The sequence below is a fragment of the Lampris incognitus genome, chromosome 18, assembly GCF_029633865.1.
Source record: "Lampris incognitus isolate fLamInc1 chromosome 18, fLamInc1.hap2, whole genome shotgun sequence".
Lineage (NCBI taxonomy): Eukaryota > Metazoa > Chordata > Actinopteri > Lampriformes > Lampridae > Lampris > Lampris incognitus.
In genome coordinates this window covers 24,751,678-24,770,365 of record NC_079228.1, presented here as the reverse complement: position 1 = coordinate 24,770,365, position 18,688 = coordinate 24,751,678, and the positions used below count along the sequence as shown (strand labels likewise).

Here is an 18,688-nt window from a genome sequence, read left to right as displayed (position 1 = left end):
CGATCTCTGATATGTTCATCCCTCTTGTCCCCAAACTCACAGTGTTCAGACAGCTCATACAATGTCCGGATGTACATCTCCGCTGTCTCTCCTGGCTGCTGGCTACGTTGATAGAAGCACGCCCTCTCATGTATGATGTTACGGCGGGGAATAAAGTAGTCGTCGAACTTTTTCAGTACGATATCATAGTCCACTTTATCACCCTCCGCCGCGAAGTCAAACGAGCTGAATATCTTTTCAGCCTCGCTGCCCATTGCATAAATCAGCGAACTCACTTGAATCTCCCCGTCGTCTTTATCCAGCTTTGTCGCGAGCCTGAAGCGCGAAAACCGTTGTTTCCACTCCGGCCATTCAACGGGGCAGTCAAACTTGAATTCACTCGGCGGATTAAACTTCGGCATGACCGCTCGTGTTCCGATACACAGACTATTCTGACACCATGTAATGTCCGTAGACGCCTTGTCTTACTGACATAAGAATAATTCAAGAACGAGCCGACTTCGTAGGTTCTTAACTGTGTAGCTTTTACTAGCGTTCATCCGACATACAACCTTCATAACATGCCCTTCTAACTTCCTGTATAGGTCACACGCACTGCACGTACACCCGTGAGTAGGTCAAGTTAAACACGTGACCTTTCATTCATTACAGTTACATTTTCAGGTGTACGAGCATACCAGCCCAGCAGAGCCAGTTTACCCTGAGAGGTCGCCCCCCCTCCCCCCGGGTGACATGTTGGCATGATAATAACGCATGTGGCTCATTTTTATGCGAGGATCAAACGCTTTTAGTTAAAAAGAACTGGTGAAATTGTTTTTATTTGATAAAACCGAACTGACAATTCGTCGAGCAAACACACATGGTTTCCACACTGATTTTGAGTCGTAAAGGTACTGTTTGCGTTTCAGGGCCGTTTCGGGGCAAGGGTCTCCAATAAAGCAAACCCGATAGTCCGGATTCCTCTGCGGCTCGTAATCGCTCATATTTTGAAAGTGGGTGGCCGTAGTAATCCTGCAGGCCAATTGGTGCGGACATAGCTGTGAAGATTGTGAGCGCTGATTGGTCCGCGGTTTGTTTGACAGTATGGTGGGTGTACTACGGAAGGTGTGGCACAGCACAGGTGGGACTTAGATACAGGGCAGTCTAGAAGTTATCACCAACTCCTCTACTTCCCCATCTCTCTACAGCCACCATATCACTCCGTTACAGGTAGGAAACCCTGGCATACTTGAGAGCGTTTTTTTTAAATAGCGCTAACTTAATTAGAAAGACGTTATTCTGTTAGGTGTGTGTTTGAATAGCCATGACGTTAAACACCCCTTCTAAGTAAATACACCTCAGAGAGGCTTATATTCAGAGTTTTGTTGGGACATGAAGACTGAAACTGTAATTAAATTCTGACTGTTCACCAACACGTCTATTCTGGGTGAACTGAGTAAGTTTTGAATTGGCCTGTTACTGTGCCTTTTGTGTGCCCATCCATTGTTGCACATACACGTGGGCTTACTTTTTTTTCATGTTTATGCATGTGTGTGGAAATTGTCTTTTTGTGTCAACATTTTTTTTTGTTTTTTTTGTTAAAGGAAGCTATGGACCCCGAATACTTCAAATCTTATGTAAGTAACATCCTTTGTTCCCCATTCATTGAATTCCACTATTTGCTATCAAGACAAACTAGACCAGCCACCTGCCCCCTTTGGTTCTTCACCTTTCATCATCTAGAAAAGGGGCTTTCAACCACTGTAGTACGAACTCACATTGGTTTGTAATACTGTTAGCTACAAGATCTGTTTGTGTGTGTGTGTGTGATGAAAATCGATGTCAAAAAAGATATTGCGTACCATCAACTACATTAACATTTAATGAAAAGACTATTGGTATGCTATCTTCTCAACATGAATGAAGATTGTTGACCCAGCTCTTATGTTTTCCTACTTAAGCTCCTCGGCTCATGTCTTCTCTTGCATTATCTTGCAAGGCAAAACGTGATGCTTTAATAGCATCACATTTTAGTAGCTGCGATGTATGTATGGTACCATAAAAAACTGTTCACATCTTGTCTTTTCCATTATTTGTCACTTCACCTCACTTCTATGTCGCCTTAACCCTCCACCTCTATGTATTAGAGGAGGAGAACGGGAGAACAGAATTTTTGACATTCTTCAAATTTTTGACATACTTCAAGTTTAAAGCATGATGAAAAGTGTGTCATATATTTTCCCTCGACACCCTCAGCACCTCACTGCTGATCTCCACTATCATCTCTTTCTTGCTAAATATTCCATTTGTTTTTACTCCTTGTTATCGTAGTTGGCCCGCTTTGTGGTATGCACGTCTCTTATCCTCTGTTACGTCTTGTCTGTTGCATCAGAAACAACCACCAATCACATTCCTCTCTGTCTCTGTCTCTTTCGCTCTATGTGCCTCCCTCACTGTTTCACTGTATCTGGCCCCCACTTTTCCCTCCCATAGAAAATGTCCTGGGGTACATTAGGCACTGTGCGTCCCTTCCTCACCTTCCACCCAGAGAGAGATGTTGCGGAGATCCAGACTGCATTGGAGAAGAAAGGTATGTCCACGAATACACTTTGTCAGGATAAGAACAAATATGTCTGGAATCAAACTGGTCTGGAGAAAGATATCCCAGCTACGTGTCTTTTAGCAGGATATAATATAGTTGAGCTTCCATCCATCCATTATCCAAACCGCTTATCCTGGTCTCAGGGTCATGGGGATGCTGGAGCCTATCCCAGCAGTCATCGGGCGGCAGGCAGGGAGACACCCTGGATGGGCCGCCACGCCATCACAGGGCATAGTTGAACTTAAAGCGATAAATTATTATTCTAGTGCAATCTCTTAAAAAAAGGGGGGGGCAGCACAGTGGCTCAGTGGTTAGCACTGTTGTGTCACAGCAAGAAGGTCGTGGGTTCGAACTCCAGGTTGTCCTCTGTGTGAAGTTTCCATGTTCTCTCCGTGCCTGTGTAGGTTTCCTCCGGGTGCTTCAGTTTCCCCCCACCATCAAAAAGACATGCATATTAGGGTTAATACTCCTGTCTGTGTCCCTGAGCAAGGCACAATAGGATATACGATAGGATGGGTTAAATGCAGAGAACAAATTCATTGTAAGAATACAATGACAAATAAAGTGGCTTTCATTTCATTTTCATTCATTCAATATATTTTAGAATTTGACATCCATTACAGCACATAGGTACAGAAGTACAGTAACTATACAGGAACGGGTGTTGTAATTCAAGTGTCATACTGTTCATTCAGATGCTGTCACTCTGGTGAGAATCCTGACCAACCGAAACAACGCTCAGAGACAAGTCATCACTAAGACCTACCAGGAAACAACAGAAAAGGTAATGAAAGAAATGATCTCAGCATTACTGCATTTGTAACTTCTTATTAATGTTTCACGTTTTGTGGCCTCATTTGTTTAACAGGTAAATGGGAGTAATTGCTGATTCCTACCAAGTAAAACAGAAATATATGTATGTACATGCTCTCCTCCTACTCTTGTGTTATATGGTTGGCCCTTATGGTGTTTTGGTATCGTAACTGGTAGAGATCATCACGTAGGAGTTTTTGGGGTTCTTTTTTGTTCCACATTTTGGCTTTTGGAAATTCAGCTGACATAATCCTGTGTTAAAACTTTATGTTTTTCCTGTGAAAATTGCAGAGCTATATAAATAGGCGCTAAATGGAACGGTAGCAAAAGGAAGCTCCTTCGTTAGCAATAGACCACAAATATCTAGCTAATCACTAAGACATTAGCAAAGCAGCATAATACAGACTTGCTTTGAGTCTGTGTGACTACATGTCACAAACTTTTACTGACATGCATATGGGTGATGTTTGCTCATCTGCAGTTTCCGAGTGTTTGCTGATTAAATATCATTAAAACCAGTCTTGGACTCTGTGAGTGAATACACCTTTGTTTAGTCAGAGAGTTTGACAGTCACTTGCTTTCAGAATAACCCAACTTTTCATAATGTAACAAAGACTTCGGGTCGGGCCACAGTGATAATTGTCTTGAAGTGTCCGTGAAAAACTCAAACTAAGAACCGAACAACATGTCCACCTCTTCTGTTCCTCTCAAAGACGGAGAGGAACAATAGTTGATTTTCACATAGTATCGCAATTCTTTCTTTTTTTGTGTGGATTTTTTCCCCCTTTTCTCCCCAATTGTAGCTGTCTCATTATCCAATTACTCACTCTTCCGAGCCGTCCTGGTCACTGCTCCACCCCCTCTGCCGATCCGGGGGAGGGCTGCAGACTACCACATGTCTCCTCTGATACATGTGGCGTCACCAGCCACTTCCTTTCACCTGACAGGGGAGTTTCACCAGGGGGATGTAGCTCGTAGGAGGATCACGCTATCCCCCCCCCCCCGCACAGTGCCTCGACCGACCAGAGGAGGCACTAATGCAGCGACCAAGACACATACCCACATCTGGCTTCCCACCCGCGGACACGGCCAGTTGTGTCTGTAGGGACACCCAACCAAGCCAGAGGTAACACGGGGATTCAAACCGGTGATCTACGTGTTGGTAGGCAACAGAGTAGACCGCAACGCTACCCGGGCGCCCATAGTATTGAAATTCTCTAAGATTTCTGTGTGACATGCAAAAAAAGATCTTGTGGAGGGATGACTCCTTTCTATCCTCTTACTAGTAAGAGAGGGAAACAACTCGAGTTTCTGTTGAGACTATCTCCATCTTGTCTGACCATAGGTGGCAATTTTACTATTCCTACAGAAGTTTGTCTTTGGTGGCACATCATCCCATCCCAGTATGTTGTGTTCCAGGACCTGGTGTGTGGTGTGAAAAAGGCTCTGTCTGGAGATCTGGAGACTCTGCTGCTGGCTCTGCTAATGACCCAAGAGCAGTACAGTGCTCACCGCCTACGACAGGCCATGGAGGTGCGTGTATGTCTGTGTGTTCATGTGTGTGTCCCTGCAAGTGCACAAGCACATATGCACTCATATATAAATATTTACCCTTGAGTAGCTATACTTAATACTATACCCTGTATGTTATACTTGAGTGATCAAAGTTATAGTTTATGTATATGTGCATGTCTGTGTTTGTATATGTGCAGGGTTTAGGTACCGATGAGGACATGCTGGTGGACGTCCTGTGTACAAAATCTGGCCAGCAACTTAAGGAAATCAGCGCTGCCTACACTGAACGTAAGCAGCAACACCGGCATCTCTGATTCGACCCATTGTTTTATTCATGTGCATTACGTTGTACAACAATTCTATGGGGTCTTTTTGACTCGGTCTTATTTGAGATGTCCACAAGGTTCCCCCTAAGTTACGCTGCAGCGTGTATACGGCTTCACACCCATACAACCTCATCCAGTAGCAAAACCTCCGAAGTGGCACACAAACACCTTTGGACTGAGGTGACTCATACATGTTTTCCACACCATCTCCATTGTCACAGTTGTCCTGATGGTCTTGTGTGTTTGGTTTTTTTTTTCAGTATATAAGAAGGACCTGGAGAAGGAACTGAAAGGAGAAACCAGTGGAGAATTCGCTAACCTCGTTGTGGCTTTACTACATGTAATGCTGACGCCTTTACTTTTCACTACTCATCAATGGTTCATGACACAGTAAGAATATCTGAAGCTATTGTGGTAGCTGTCGTAGAAATACCCCAAGCAGCAGTGTAGTACCAGTGACTAAAGACTACTATGATGGCTACTGCTGTTTAAAACACTTCAAATAGCGGTAGCCATCAATATTTATTTTTCCTATATTTGTGTGAATGTGAAATAACAGCCAATCGTTCCATCTCCTCTCTCCTAACAGAAAGAAGATGTTGCAGGTGTGGTGCAAAGAGATACTGAGGTAATATATCAAAACATTATGCTGGTTTTCAGAAAAAATAATCAAAAAGATAAACTTGCTCCATTGTTTAAATCCACTTTTTGTGCCATTTTGTAATTTCTCATCATCACTACTGTCTCCTGTCAATTGACAATATATTTTGTTGAGACAACCTGTTGAAACTCAACTGTAAAATCACAGTTATATAGGAATTACACAAACTTTCAATAGAAAATCCAGCACGTTTTCTCAATTTTACATAAATATTTGTTTTTGGGGAAAAAACGTTTTCTGCCAGTGAAACCGATGACTCATGTACTATATGTGCTGCTTCAGTGACTGATATGTATTATTAATCATCCTTTAATGGGTTTCTTGTATTGGTGTCATCATCTCAGGCTCTATTGGCATCACTGAGCGGGAAAAAAGCTGACGCTGGTCCGTGGATAGACATACTGACGTCTAGAGACTCGGATCATCTTAACAGGGGTGAGACACCCAGCTGCTGCACACACACACACACGCATGCATTTGCATGTGTGTGTGTGTGTGTGCACGTGTGCATGAGTGTTCACCTTTCTGTCTGCTTATCTGTGTGTTTGGGTCATTGTGGCTTCCTGAAGTGTCCTACGTGACATTTTTCAAATCTGACAAGTTCTCCACCTGAATGTCTCCTTACTCTAACTTTGTGATTTTGTGCAGTGTTTCTGAGATTAGAGCTGGAGCTGGGACAGACCCTGGATCATACCTTGGAGAAACGATTTACAGGAGACATTAGAATCGGTCTAAGAGCACTAGGTAAGTACTCTAGTGGTGAATGGCGCCCCCTCCTGTATACCCAGTACGCCTTATGTGTACCAAAAGGTCCAGCCATAATGTGAAACTGTATGTCCACATACTTAATTGAAATGAGTAACTAGCTACCATTACCATGGCATGCCATAAAGTTCTTAACTGGGAAGCTCTGTGTGTCAAATGGGTGTGTTATTGTTGATAAGCGTTGTCAGCATGTGTGTGAAAGATATGTTGAGTCAGAGTTCATCGGGGCTGATGTCAATAACCTCTCTTTCTGCGTGATGTAACAGTGCAGTGCATTCAAAGTCCTTACCTCTACCTCGCCAAAAGACTAGAGACCATGAAGGTAAGATGCAGGTGTTGTCAAACCATCGCCCTTTTTCTTTTTGTTTACACTGTCGGAGCAGTTTAGTCACATTTAACAGCTTGAACTGATAGATTGGGTAAAGTGCAGTTGATTCATTCATTTATTCAATCGGTTTCTATCACTTTTTTTAACTTAGGAATAGTTTTTACGAACCAAGTTTTATACACACAATACTCTACATAGATGGTATTTACAACTGATTCACATCGTATTTATACCATTCCGACTCTTTTATGGTATTGCCGCCTTACAGTGATGTAGAACTTATTACACTCGAGAATTATTACACTCGAGAACCTGCTTGATGCGTCTGTCAATCAGGTTCTCACAGAAAGTGTTTGCATTTGGTATAGAAGAAAAATAATTTTTGGTCATCTCCTGTCTGACATCGTTTGTTATTTTTCTTGTCCACTTTATCTTGTATACCATCCAAAGGAGTTGAATCAAGTGCAACTGGACTTGGTATATATCCGTGAGACTCTGAGTCTCATCACCAGCCAGTCAGACTAGCTTGGTCTAGTCAGAAAGGCACGAACTTAGGAAGCCTCTTGGATGAGAGGCGAAACGTCTTCACGGATACATACCAAGTCCAGTTGCACTTGATTCAACTCCTTTGGATAACCATGACCTGGATGAATGAGAACATTCACAGACATCTTGTATACCAGTTTTATTAATGGTTGTGGGAAACCCATCAACTCAAATTCCTTGAATGTACAAACTAACCTTGTGTAATGGATGAAACGCATGAAAAGTGACAATGTAAGGGGTTGTTTCCCAGCATTTATTTGCTCCTGCAGAAGACAAACACAACACACGAGTTGCCTTCTGGTCCCCTCTGCACATCCACTCTCTCAGCAACGTGAAACGGCAGCGTACGATCTTATTCGCACATTCTCACAACAAAGTCTTAACTCGTTCCTCTTCAAAACTTAAACTGAACCATGAAAAATATCCATGCATTATCCAAACCACTTACCCTGCTCTCACGGTCGCGGGATGCTGGAGTCCATCCCAGCAGAAAAATATACAAAAGGAAAAACAGTGCCACCCAGTGGGCAAAGTAAAATGTGCATGGGGGTTGGGTTACCAAACAGAGACGATTAAAATTATAACATTTAACAAGGAAAACATATACCTGCAGAAGACAAACCCAGCACACACGAGTACCCTTCTGGTCCCCTCTGCACATCCACTCCTAAACATGCAAAATAACCGAATTTACCCTGAGAAATGTGTGCTAAAATCTGCAGCACTACACAGGGCTGCCTGCCGTAATACCAAAATAGCGCCAGAAAGTTACATGAAAAACGTCTACAAAACTTCTATCAACCGTCAACACAAAACAGCTGGGTAACTTAATAGTATTGACAATAAACAATACACATTAAAGGTTACCATATATACAGCTCAATGTCCAAGGAAAACAATAAAATAGCGCGGCAGCATTTTTCCACACAAATTGCCCTCAGCAATGCAAAACAGCGATGTGGGGAGGAAGAGGGGCTACGGAAAGTCAGGAGGTACAGAAAGGCGAAATGCAGTAAGGTCATTGCCATAGGAATTATCATTAAACCTAAAAGTAAATAAAAATTACTCAATATGATGCAAATACTCATTGGAAATAAGAATTATTAGAGTGCATTTTTAACTGTTACACCTTCAAATAAATTTGACTCCGGTTTGCATGTTTCTTTACTTGTTCATACTTCTAAGACCACTTTTGTCTCCTGTGTGGCACTGCTTCCTGAAGTAATACTTGGGGTAGTATTGGTCGAGGATCAATGATCACACCGGGTTATAGAACTCAGGTTTAATCGTGGCTCCGTAGGCAGACGTAATAACCATACATGGTAGTGGTGTAACCATAATAACAGTCCGGGTAGTACATAACACCTAGTGTAGTTCCAGTGGATATACATAGCATTATATCACTACATCCCCCCTGTTTAGTTTTCAATTTTTACAGTATCAAAATACTCTAGAACATTCGGTATATAAACCAACATATCACACAATTCCAATGTTGTACAATCATCGATCAGCATTGTACAGTCATTACACAGAGGTTGCCTTCTCTTTTTTTTTTTTTTTTTTTAGACAACACACTCAGAATTGTCCATCTCAAAAAACAATAAACATATTCAGAGCCCTCCTTTTGTGTGTGATTGTCTCTACTCATAGTCCTTGTAGTGAGCTGGTTTGGAAACAGCTCTTCCATATCTTGTGCGTACTGTCTTGTGTGTTTCACAGGTTTGGCTGGAAGAAGTTCCAGCTGCATGAGTGTCCTGTTGAGGTTCTGTGAAGCGGGTTCTTGCGTTCCTCAGTGCATGGGGGTGGTGAATTTCCCGCAGGTGGCTCCTGCCACGTCTGAGTTTGTTCCCATTTGATGTTTGCACAATGTAGCTCCTTGGCTCATCGCACTTTTGTATGACGGTGGCTGGATACCAAGTCCCTTTTTCCTTGTTTAGGACAGATACGTGCTGTCCGGGACCGAGTGGAGGTAGTTCTCTGCCGCTGCTGCGGTCATGATGTTCCTTCATGTTTGCTGTTCTCTGCTCCAGGTGGAGTCGGTTTTCCTCCTTGCCTGGGTCCCCTCGACTCGGCAGCAGGGTGGTGACTGGCCTTCCGAAGATCAGTTCTGCTGGTGATGGTAGTTGACTGTCGATGGGTGTTGCTCTGACCTGTAGTAAGGCCACTTGTATATTACCTCCTTGTCTCATGGTTTTCTTCACAATGGATTCGATGTGTCGCACATGCCTCTCAATGAATCCATTGCTTTTTGGATAGTGGGGTGAGCTTGTCACGTGCCTGATTCCCCAGTCAGCCATGAATTTCTGGAACGCGTGCCCTGTGTACTGGGGTCCATTATCTGTAAGTATCTCATCAGGCCTTCCAAAAAGAGACATGTACATTTCCATTTTTTGTGCAACTGCCCGTATGGACACAGGCATGGGCATTTCATCCACTAGAGGGAACTTAGAATATCTGTCCACAATCAGTAAATACTGATGTCCATCGATCTCGAATAGATCAGAAGCTAGGGATTGCCATGGTTTTGACGGTGTGTTGTGTGGGTTGAGAGGTTGCTTTGGATTTAATCCTGATGTTCCATGCATATGCTACATGACCTGCAGACTCTTTCGATGTCATCGTTCATTCTGATCCAGTAGACACTTTCTCTCGCCAGTCGCCGTGTCTTTTTGATGCCCTGGTGTCCTACATGCAGCTGTTCGAGTATAGAATCAGTCATGGAGTCTGGGATGAGCACCTGTCTGCCTTTGAATATGACTCCTGCTTCAACTGCGAGCTCATCTCTGAATGACCAGTACTCACGTAGTTGTCTTGGTAGAGCTTTGATGTTGTCTGGCCATCCCTGGTGGATCAGCTCTTTCAGTGCATTGAGTCTGGGGTCGCTGGTGGTTTCCGTGCGGAGTGCGTCCTGTTTCTCGGGAGAGAAGTTTATCATTGCAACAGTGAGCCTCTCTGGATCCTCGACTTCTGCCTCTATTCCGTCAATGCGCTCGTCCAGCTCGATGTTGCTGTTGTTCTCAGGGTTGGGTAGTCGGCTGAGTGTGTCTGCCAGGACCATCTGGTTTCCTGGTCGATACGTGACCTCGTAGTTGTATCCTTGTGTTTTTATCAGCATTCGCTGAAGCTGTGGCGGGGCGGCATGCAGTGGCTTTGTGCATATGGTAATGAGGGGTTTGTGGTCTGTAACTACAATGAATGACTTCCCATACAGGTAGGTATGGTATCGCTGCATTCCACAGACTATGGCCAGCATTTCTCGCTCTATGTTGCTGTACCTGGATTGGCAGTCGTCCAGTGTCTTTGAGCCAAAAGCTATGGGTCTTTTGTTCTGCACTAATGCCACGCCCAGTCCTTTCTGTGATGCATCGACCTCAAGTGTCAGAGGTGTGCTTGGATCATAGTACTTAAGGCAGTCATGTTCGTTGATAACGTTCATGTCCTCAAAGCTCTTTTGGTGGTCAGTGTCCCATGTCCAAGGCACGTCACTTTTCAGCAGCACCCTCAGTGTGTGTGCTTTGTCTGCGAACTTTGGGATGTAGGCTGACAGGTAGGTCAGCATCCCCAAGAATCTGCTCAGTTCATCTTTGTTCTGGGGTGTCGGCATTTTCTGGATGTCCCTGATTTTGGCTGGGTCAGGTTTGATACCTTTGTCTGTGTACAGGTTGCCAAAGAATGAGATGCTTGTCTGTTTGATTATGCACTTGTCACTGTTGAACACAATACCTGTCTTGGCTGCTCTCTCCATCAGGTTGGTCAGGTTCCTGTCATGCTCCTCTTCGCTTGCTCCGTAGACTGCGATATCATCGGCTATGCTGACGACACCGTCGAGCCCCTCCAGGATTTGGTCCATCTTTGCCTGGAAGAGATCTTGAGAGACACTGAGACCAAATGGCAAACGTTTCCAGCAGTATCTACCAAATGGAGTTCGGAATGTGGTTAGCAGTTGTGACTCTTCCTCTAGGTGTATTGACCAATATCCAGCTTTTGCATCAAGTTTGCTGAATATATTTGCATTTGCAAACTTCGGGTTCAGTTCCTCCACAGCAGGAATCTTGTGTGGGCATCTCCTAAGGCTGGCATGAAGCTTTTGGGGGTCTAAGCATATACGAAAGAAACCGTCTTTTTTTGTGCTGTATGCCAGACTCGAGCACCAGTCTGTGTGCTGTTCTACTTTTCTTAACACATCTTGTTCGACTAGGTTATTCAGTTCATCTTTCAGTTTGTCTTTGATGTGAATGCTGCACTTACGTGGTGGGTCTATGAATGGTTCAGCATCCTTTTTCAGGAAGAGCTTGGCCTTTCCACTGAAGTTGCCAATTTTGTCAAACTGGTCTGGGTATGCTCTCTTTAGGTCTGCACTGTTAGATATGGTCATTTTGGGTTTTGTCTGTCTTGTGTTGACTTTTTTCTGGTTTGCATTTCCTTTCTCGGTCACTGCATCTACATTGACAGTCACTAGGTTTAACAGTTCACATGTTGGCAGCCCAACTATAGCTGGCCCTGGCACGTCTACAACGTAGAACTTTGCATTGATCCATTTGGATTCTTTGTACTGGCATGGAATGTCAATGGTGCCTAGGCAGGGGATGGCGTGACCACTGTATGCAGATAGCCTCCTGTTGGTTTTTTTCAGTCGTTTCTGGGTGCATGCATTTTCACCGTACATCTGCTTGAAGGTACGTAATGGGAGTGTGTTGCCTGACGCACCTGTGCCTATCTTCAGACGTAGTGTGTATCCACGACCAGGTAGGTCAGGTGGTGTCACCTTCAGGACTGTGTATGCCTCCTCTCTGGCCGGCTTGCTGTCTATGCTATGCATGCACTTTTCACTGATAGTTATGGAGTGGAACTGTTTCTGGTAGGTACTTTCGTTCTCACTGTCCGTTTCACTGCTACTCTCTACAGCATGTATGTGAGTCCTGCTCTGTTGCTTTTTGTCTTTATAGGTTTTGCGCTTGTGCTCTTTGTCTTGTGGTGTGTGGGACTTACTTCCCCCGCTCCTGCTCTGGCTGGAGTGTTCCTGGCGCTCTCGTTTGAATGATGACAGAAATTATCCACGGACAATTTTATCAGTCTATCTTCATTCTTCATAGAGAGTACTTTACCGCTGCCACCATGAAGTAATACTTGGGGTAGTATTGGTCGAGGATCAATGATCACACCGGGTTATAGAACTCAGGTTTAATCGTGGCTCCGTAGGCAGATGTAATAACCATACATGGTAATGGTGTAACCATAATAACAGTCCGGGTAGTACATAACACCTAGTGTAGTTCCAGTGGATATACATAGCATTATATCACTACACTTCCTTGCACTGATGGAGAAATTATTACAGTCATGACCAAATGCAGGTTGCTCTGCATCTATAGAAGCATCTGGATTGTGAGAATGGGTTAAACTGGTTTGTGGTTGTTGTTGTCATTGTCTTTTGCACAACCCAACTGTAGTGTCTTTGCAGTTGTATTTATGACTAGATAATGATTCACAAAAACACACACACGTTTTCCTCTGTAGACAGCCGTTGTCCAGGGAATCATGGTGTCTCACTGTGAGGAAGATCTACTGTGTGTTAGAGCCGCCTACCTTAAACAAACAGGCACCTCTCTCTACACCGCCCTACAGGTTGGCCAGACATGTACACAAACACACACACACACACACACACACACACACACACACACACACACACACAAAGGCTGATCAAACAAACAGCATTTACAGTCACTCATGTTTTATTTCTTTTGAAAAATAATGAGTTTTTTTCTCATTTCCCAATCCTGTTCTTCCAACAGAAACAATTCAAAGGAGATCATCTACAGGCTCTTCTGGCTATCTGTCGATCAGAGGACTAAACTGACAAAATTTACAAAGTTTGACTTGCTACATTACATAAAATGTGCATATTTATGGATCATTGATTATCTGTCAGTCTCTAAGAGTCCATTTGAAAATAAATATTTTTGTTCCTTTCATGTTCATTTCATGCAGGTTTATTGTTTTTGTTTAACAATAAGCACTATCCTGTGAACACAATGGTTTTAGCTTCTTGTGAACTTTTTATCTTTACATAAATAAAAACATGTCACCATTAACATCAGTGTTGTAAATATGTTTAAAATTATTTTTATCATGAACATATGTATACCAGTGACTCAAATAAAACATGTGACTGATGTCTGTTGGAAGTCATTGTGCAAGGGTTTAAAATCAATACATGTGCAATATTTCTGTTTGAAAACAGACCTCTGAATATCTTTTGAGGTTAGGAACAGCCTGGAACACCTGCAAACATTCTAAACCTACCGTCTTAAACCCTTTAAATTAAATGCATATTCCTTAGCTTTTACCCTGGTGACAATATATCCATGCAGATATATGTAATGGCGTATACTTGGATAATGTTTCCAAGTATCTTCCATTGCAGTATACCTGCATAGACAGAGGAAGCGCTGTAGTGCTCAGTGGTGCAGCACAAACAGCAGCAATGGCACTAGAGAGGTCAGCAGAGATGCTTTGACCCCTGGGCCTCTGTTCATAGTGGTAGTAGTGATTATATTGCGAGACGTGGTTGGAGGGAGGACAGTGGAAGTGCTTGAGGCCTGGGTGGAGGTTGTTGTAACTGTTGTACTGGTGGTTGAAGTAGCAGTGGTAGGGATGGTTGCTGCGATGGTTGCAGCAATGGTTGTCAGGTCAGCGCTAGAAGTAGTTGTGGGAGCAGTTGCAGTACTTGTAGGTGGGACAGTTGTAGTAGTGATTGCAGGGTCTGCTCTAGAAGTAGTTGTGGGAACAGTTGTGGTATTTGTAGGTGTGACAGTCATAGTAGTGATTGCAGGGTCTGCTCTAGAAGTAGTTGTGGGAACAGTTGTGGTATTTGTAGGTGGGACAGTAGTAGTAGTGATTGCAGGGTCAGTTCTAGAAGAAGTTGTGGGAACAGTTGTGGTATTTGTAGGTGGGACAGTTGTAGTAGTGATTGCAGAGTCAGTTCCAGAAGAAGTTGTGGGAACAGTTGTGGTATTTGTAGGTGGGACAGTTATAGTAGTGATTGCAGGGTCAGCTCTAGAAGTAGTTGTGGGAACAGTTGTGGTATTTGTAGGTGGGACAGTAGTAGTAGTGATTGCAGGGTCAGCTCTAGAAGAAGTTGTGGGAACAGTTGTGGTATTTGTAGGTGGGACAGTTGTAGTAGTGATTGCAGGGTCAGCTCTAGAAGAAGTTGTGGGAACAGTTGTGGTATTTGTAGGTGGGACAGTTGTAGTAGTGATTGCAGGGTCAGCTCTAGAAGTAGTTGTGGGAACAGCTGTGGTATTTGTAGGTGTGACAGTCATAGTAGTGATTGCAGTAGTTGTAGTATCAGTTGTTGCTACATTTGTAGTGGTTGTAAGGACAGATGCAGCTTTAGTTGAATGTGTTGTAATTGGAGCTGCAGTAGAGGGTTGTGTCGTTGTAGTTGGAGCTCCAGTAGAAGGTTGTGTTGAAGCCAATGTATTTGGAGCTGCAGTATAGGATTGTGTTGAAGCCAGTTTAGTTGGAGCTGCAGTAGAGTATTGTGTTGAAGCCGATGTAGCTTTGGTTGTGGATGGTGATGCCATGGTCACAGTCACAGGTACAGTAGCTTTAGTTGAGACTTTTTCAGTTACGGGAACACTGGATGTAGTTTCTTGATTCTGATGTGGGATGTAAGGTAAATTCAAATTTAGTCATTGATATGTAAAGTCAAATGTAATGTGTCATAAATACAATGCCCAAGGTTGAATGAGCTGTTTTTTACCTGACATCAAATACACTGGAACTTCCATATCTCAAGGTAGTTTATATGGCAGTCCATAAATAAAAAGATAAATTTGCAAGCCTTGCAAAATGACAAAGTGACAAATAAATTAATAAATCAAATAACTTAACAAATAATAAATTTGTCATTAAATAAATTAATGACAAATGAAATGTTCCTGGTTGCTGTTGCTTTCCTCTACAATCCCTTTATAGGCTGTCATCAAAATATCCCACTGAAAGCGTGATTTAGCCAAGCACTCATTTTGAAACTTTTTCAAACAACAACTTCAAGTCATTTAATGTTGTCTTGTCTCAGAGCCAACTCTAAAATTAATATTTCAGCACTTAAGTCATGTTGGGACACACTAGTGGACATTGTCCTGTTCCACACCTTGTCTACCTTTACCAACATCAGTATTTCAAAATCTGTATTTACATTTTCTTATTTGTCCCTCACATATCTATTATGCTGACATTATCAGGAAATGGGGGGGGGGGTTGAGTTAAAGTGCAAGAGTATTGTCTGTGTTATTAGTATGCCAGTGTCTATTGAGGAGCTTGTGCAATGGCCAAACAAGTCAAATTTCAAAGGATTTCCTTGGAATTTACTAGTCAAAGTCAAAGTATCTTTATCGCACTATGCACGATCTCTATAATAAAAACAAAAGCCTGAGCAATTATCTAACCATTTTAACCACGTGAGAGAATAGGAGAAATCCAAATGAGAAACCCCATGTGTTATATCTGGAAAGAAGAAAAACATTTACCTGTGCTATGCCTGAGGTCAGCAGAGCCAGTACACACAGACCTTGAGCTGAATTCATGGTGACAAGATCTGAGAAGGAGATGCACCACTTGAAATAGAGAAAGGGTCCAATCAGAATGTAGATGGTTGACGTACTTCTAGTGCTGCTCCCATCAAGTTCCCACCTTTTCTCCTCAGCGGTAACATGCCTTTAGTTTACTACTGCTGGCAGGTAGATGCAGATTTAATATTCCAATATGACGAGGTTAAGGAGAGGACGGTACAAGTGACTATGTGATGTATGGTTGGTCCTGGATCAGGATGTCCTTGTACACAGTGGTGTCAAATACAGTTCATTAGTCATCAGATGCTAAAAAAAAAATTAAAAAAAATCCATCATAGGGGATGTAGTCACTGTGCTAAAGTCCAGTAGAGGAACAAAGATCTCCTTTATAATTATATAATTTTATAATGTACTTTGATTACAATAATAAAATGCTAACCATTGGCTAACTGGTTTTATCAGTACAGGCATGTTCACTATTTGAATATATTGCCATGCCACCCTATAAAATAATAACTCTTTATCTGTCTATTTTATAACAGTGAAGTGGAGAAAATAGCACCTGCTAAGATGTAAAAATTGTAAATTAATCTCAAGATGTTGTACCATCCCAAGGAAGAAATCAGCCATCAATTTATGTGGTTGAAAATCAATATTAATATCAAATTACTATTACCTATCCTGTTACAGCATATTCATTGAGGCTGGTCATTAAATTTCTGCTCCCCGGTACATGGACATAGACAAAGTGACTTTTCCTAGAAGAGGGGATGACCCTGATAGAGTGTTGTTGAAAAGACAGGCCTATTGGATCTATTCCTTTAATATGCTTGTCCCTAATGGCCTAAATGTTGACTTTGATTTCAAACTTTCTATAGAGGTTATCGTCTCGTACATAAAATACCTAGGTGTGTTCCCTCCTTCTCCGTCCTTAGACTTATATATATATATATATATATATATATATATATATATATATAAATTTAAAAAAACATATATATGTATATATATGTATGTATATATAACTTTGTTAAAAGAAACACAGCGGTAGGGAAAGTGCTCAATAAATAAGGAGCAAAATAATCCAGTGAGTCAAGTAAATTCTTTAATATTATAATAATGATTTTATATATACACATACATATAAATGTATATAAATGTATATAAATGTATATAATGTGTGTGTATGTATGTATGTATGTATGTATGTGTATATATATATATATATATATATATATTAAGGAGGGAAAGGGTAGGAGTGTGGAGGTGAGAGTTGAAACTTTGAATGTTGGCACTATGACGGGTAAAGGGAGAGAGCTGGCTAATATGATGGAAAGAAGGTAGGTATACTGTGTGTGCAAGAGACCAGGTGGAAGGGGAGTAAGGCCAGGCGCACCGGAGGTGGGTTCAAACTCTTCTACCATGGTGCGAATGGCAGGAGAAATGGGGTAGGGGTAATTCTGAAGGAAGAGTATGTCAAGAGTATGCTGGAGGTAAAAAGAGTGTCAGACAGAGTGATGAGTATGAAGCTGGAAATTGAAAGTGTATTGATGAATGTTATCAGCGCATATGCCCCACAAGTTGGGTGTGAGATGGAAAAGAAAGAAGAATTTTGGAGTGAGTTGGATGAAGTGGTGGAGAGTATACCCAAGGAGGAGAGAGTGGTGATTGGAGCAGACTTCAATTAGCATGTTGGTGAAGGAAACAGAGGTGATGAGGAGATGATGGGTAGGTATGGTGTCAAGGGGAGAAATGTGGAAGGACAGATGGTGGTGGATTTTGCGAAAAGGATGGAAATGGCTGTGGTGAATACATACTTCAAGAAGAGGGAAGAACACAGGGTGACGTACAAGAGTGGAGGAAAGTGCACACAGGTGTACTATATCTTATGTAGAAGGCGCGATCTAAAAGGGATTGGAGACTGCAAGGTGGTGACAGGAGAACGTAGCTAGGCAGCATCGGATGGTGGTCTGTAGGATGACTTTGGAGACCAAGAAGAGGAAGCGAGTGAAGGCAGAGCCAAAGATCAAATGGTGGAAGTTGAAGAAGGAAGACTGTTGTGTGGAGTTCAGGCAGGAGTTAAGACAGGCACTGGGTGGTAGGGAAGAGTTGCTGGATGGCTGAGCAAGCACTGCAGAAATAGTGAGGGAAACAGCTAGGAAGGTACTTGGTGTGTCATCAGGACAGAGGAAGGAAGACAATGAGACTTGGTGGTGGAATGAGGAAGTACATCAAAGTATACAGAGGAAGAGGTTGGCAAAGAAGAAGTGGGATAGTCAGAGAGATAGAGAAAGTAGACAAGAGTACAAGAAGATGCAGCGTAAAGCGAAGAGAGAGGTGACAAAGGCAAAGGAAACGGCATATGGTGAGTTGTATGAGAGGTTAGACACTAAGCAAGGAGAAAAAGACTTGTACCGATTGGCTAGACAGAGGGACTGAGCTGGGAAGGATGTACAGCAGGTTAGGGCAAACAAGGAGAGATGGAAATGTGCTGACAAACGAGGAGAGTGTGCTGAGAAGGTGGAAGGAGTACTTTGAGGGGCTGATGAATGAAGAAAATGAGAGAGAGAA

General features: G+C 42.6%; 2 protein-coding genes across 3 annotated transcripts; one reads left to right on the top strand and one right to left on the bottom strand.

Annotated features, from left to right (window-relative positions):
* The first annotated feature begins 1,187 nt into the window (after positions 1–1,187).
* On the top strand, positions 1,188–13,470 carry anxa14 (annexin A14). 2 transcript variants are annotated; one of them, XM_056298608.1, is made up of 13 exons: positions 1,188–1,209; positions 1,584–1,616; positions 2,473–2,569; positions 3,277–3,365; positions 4,814–4,927; positions 5,107–5,197; positions 5,496–5,575; positions 5,825–5,863; positions 6,241–6,331; positions 6,545–6,640; positions 6,928–6,983; positions 13,056–13,163; positions 13,334–13,470. In XM_056298608.1, exons 2-13 carry the CDS (start codon positions 1,590–1,592, stop codon positions 13,391–13,393), a joined length of 948 nt encoding a protein of 315 aa, XP_056154583.1. In that variant the 5' UTR covers positions 1,188–1,209; positions 1,584–1,589; the 3' UTR covers positions 13,394–13,470. The 2 variants fall into 2 exon arrangements, with proteins under 2 accessions (XP_056154583.1, XP_056154581.1); XM_056298606.1 differs by lacking the exon at positions 1,188–1,209 and adding an exon at positions 1,403–1,435.
* A 529-nt stretch (positions 13,471–13,999) lies between these two features.
* LOC130128848 (mucin-2-like) lies at positions 14,000–16,344 on the bottom strand. The gene is made up of 2 exons (XM_056298605.1): positions 16,076–16,344; positions 14,000–15,202 (listed from the first exon to the last, which is right to left on the bottom strand). Exons 1-2 carry the CDS (start codon positions 16,130–16,132, stop codon positions 14,000–14,002), a joined length of 1,260 nt encoding a protein of 419 aa, XP_056154580.1. The 5' UTR covers positions 16,133–16,344.
* Between the last annotated feature and the right edge of the window lie 2,344 nt (positions 16,345–18,688).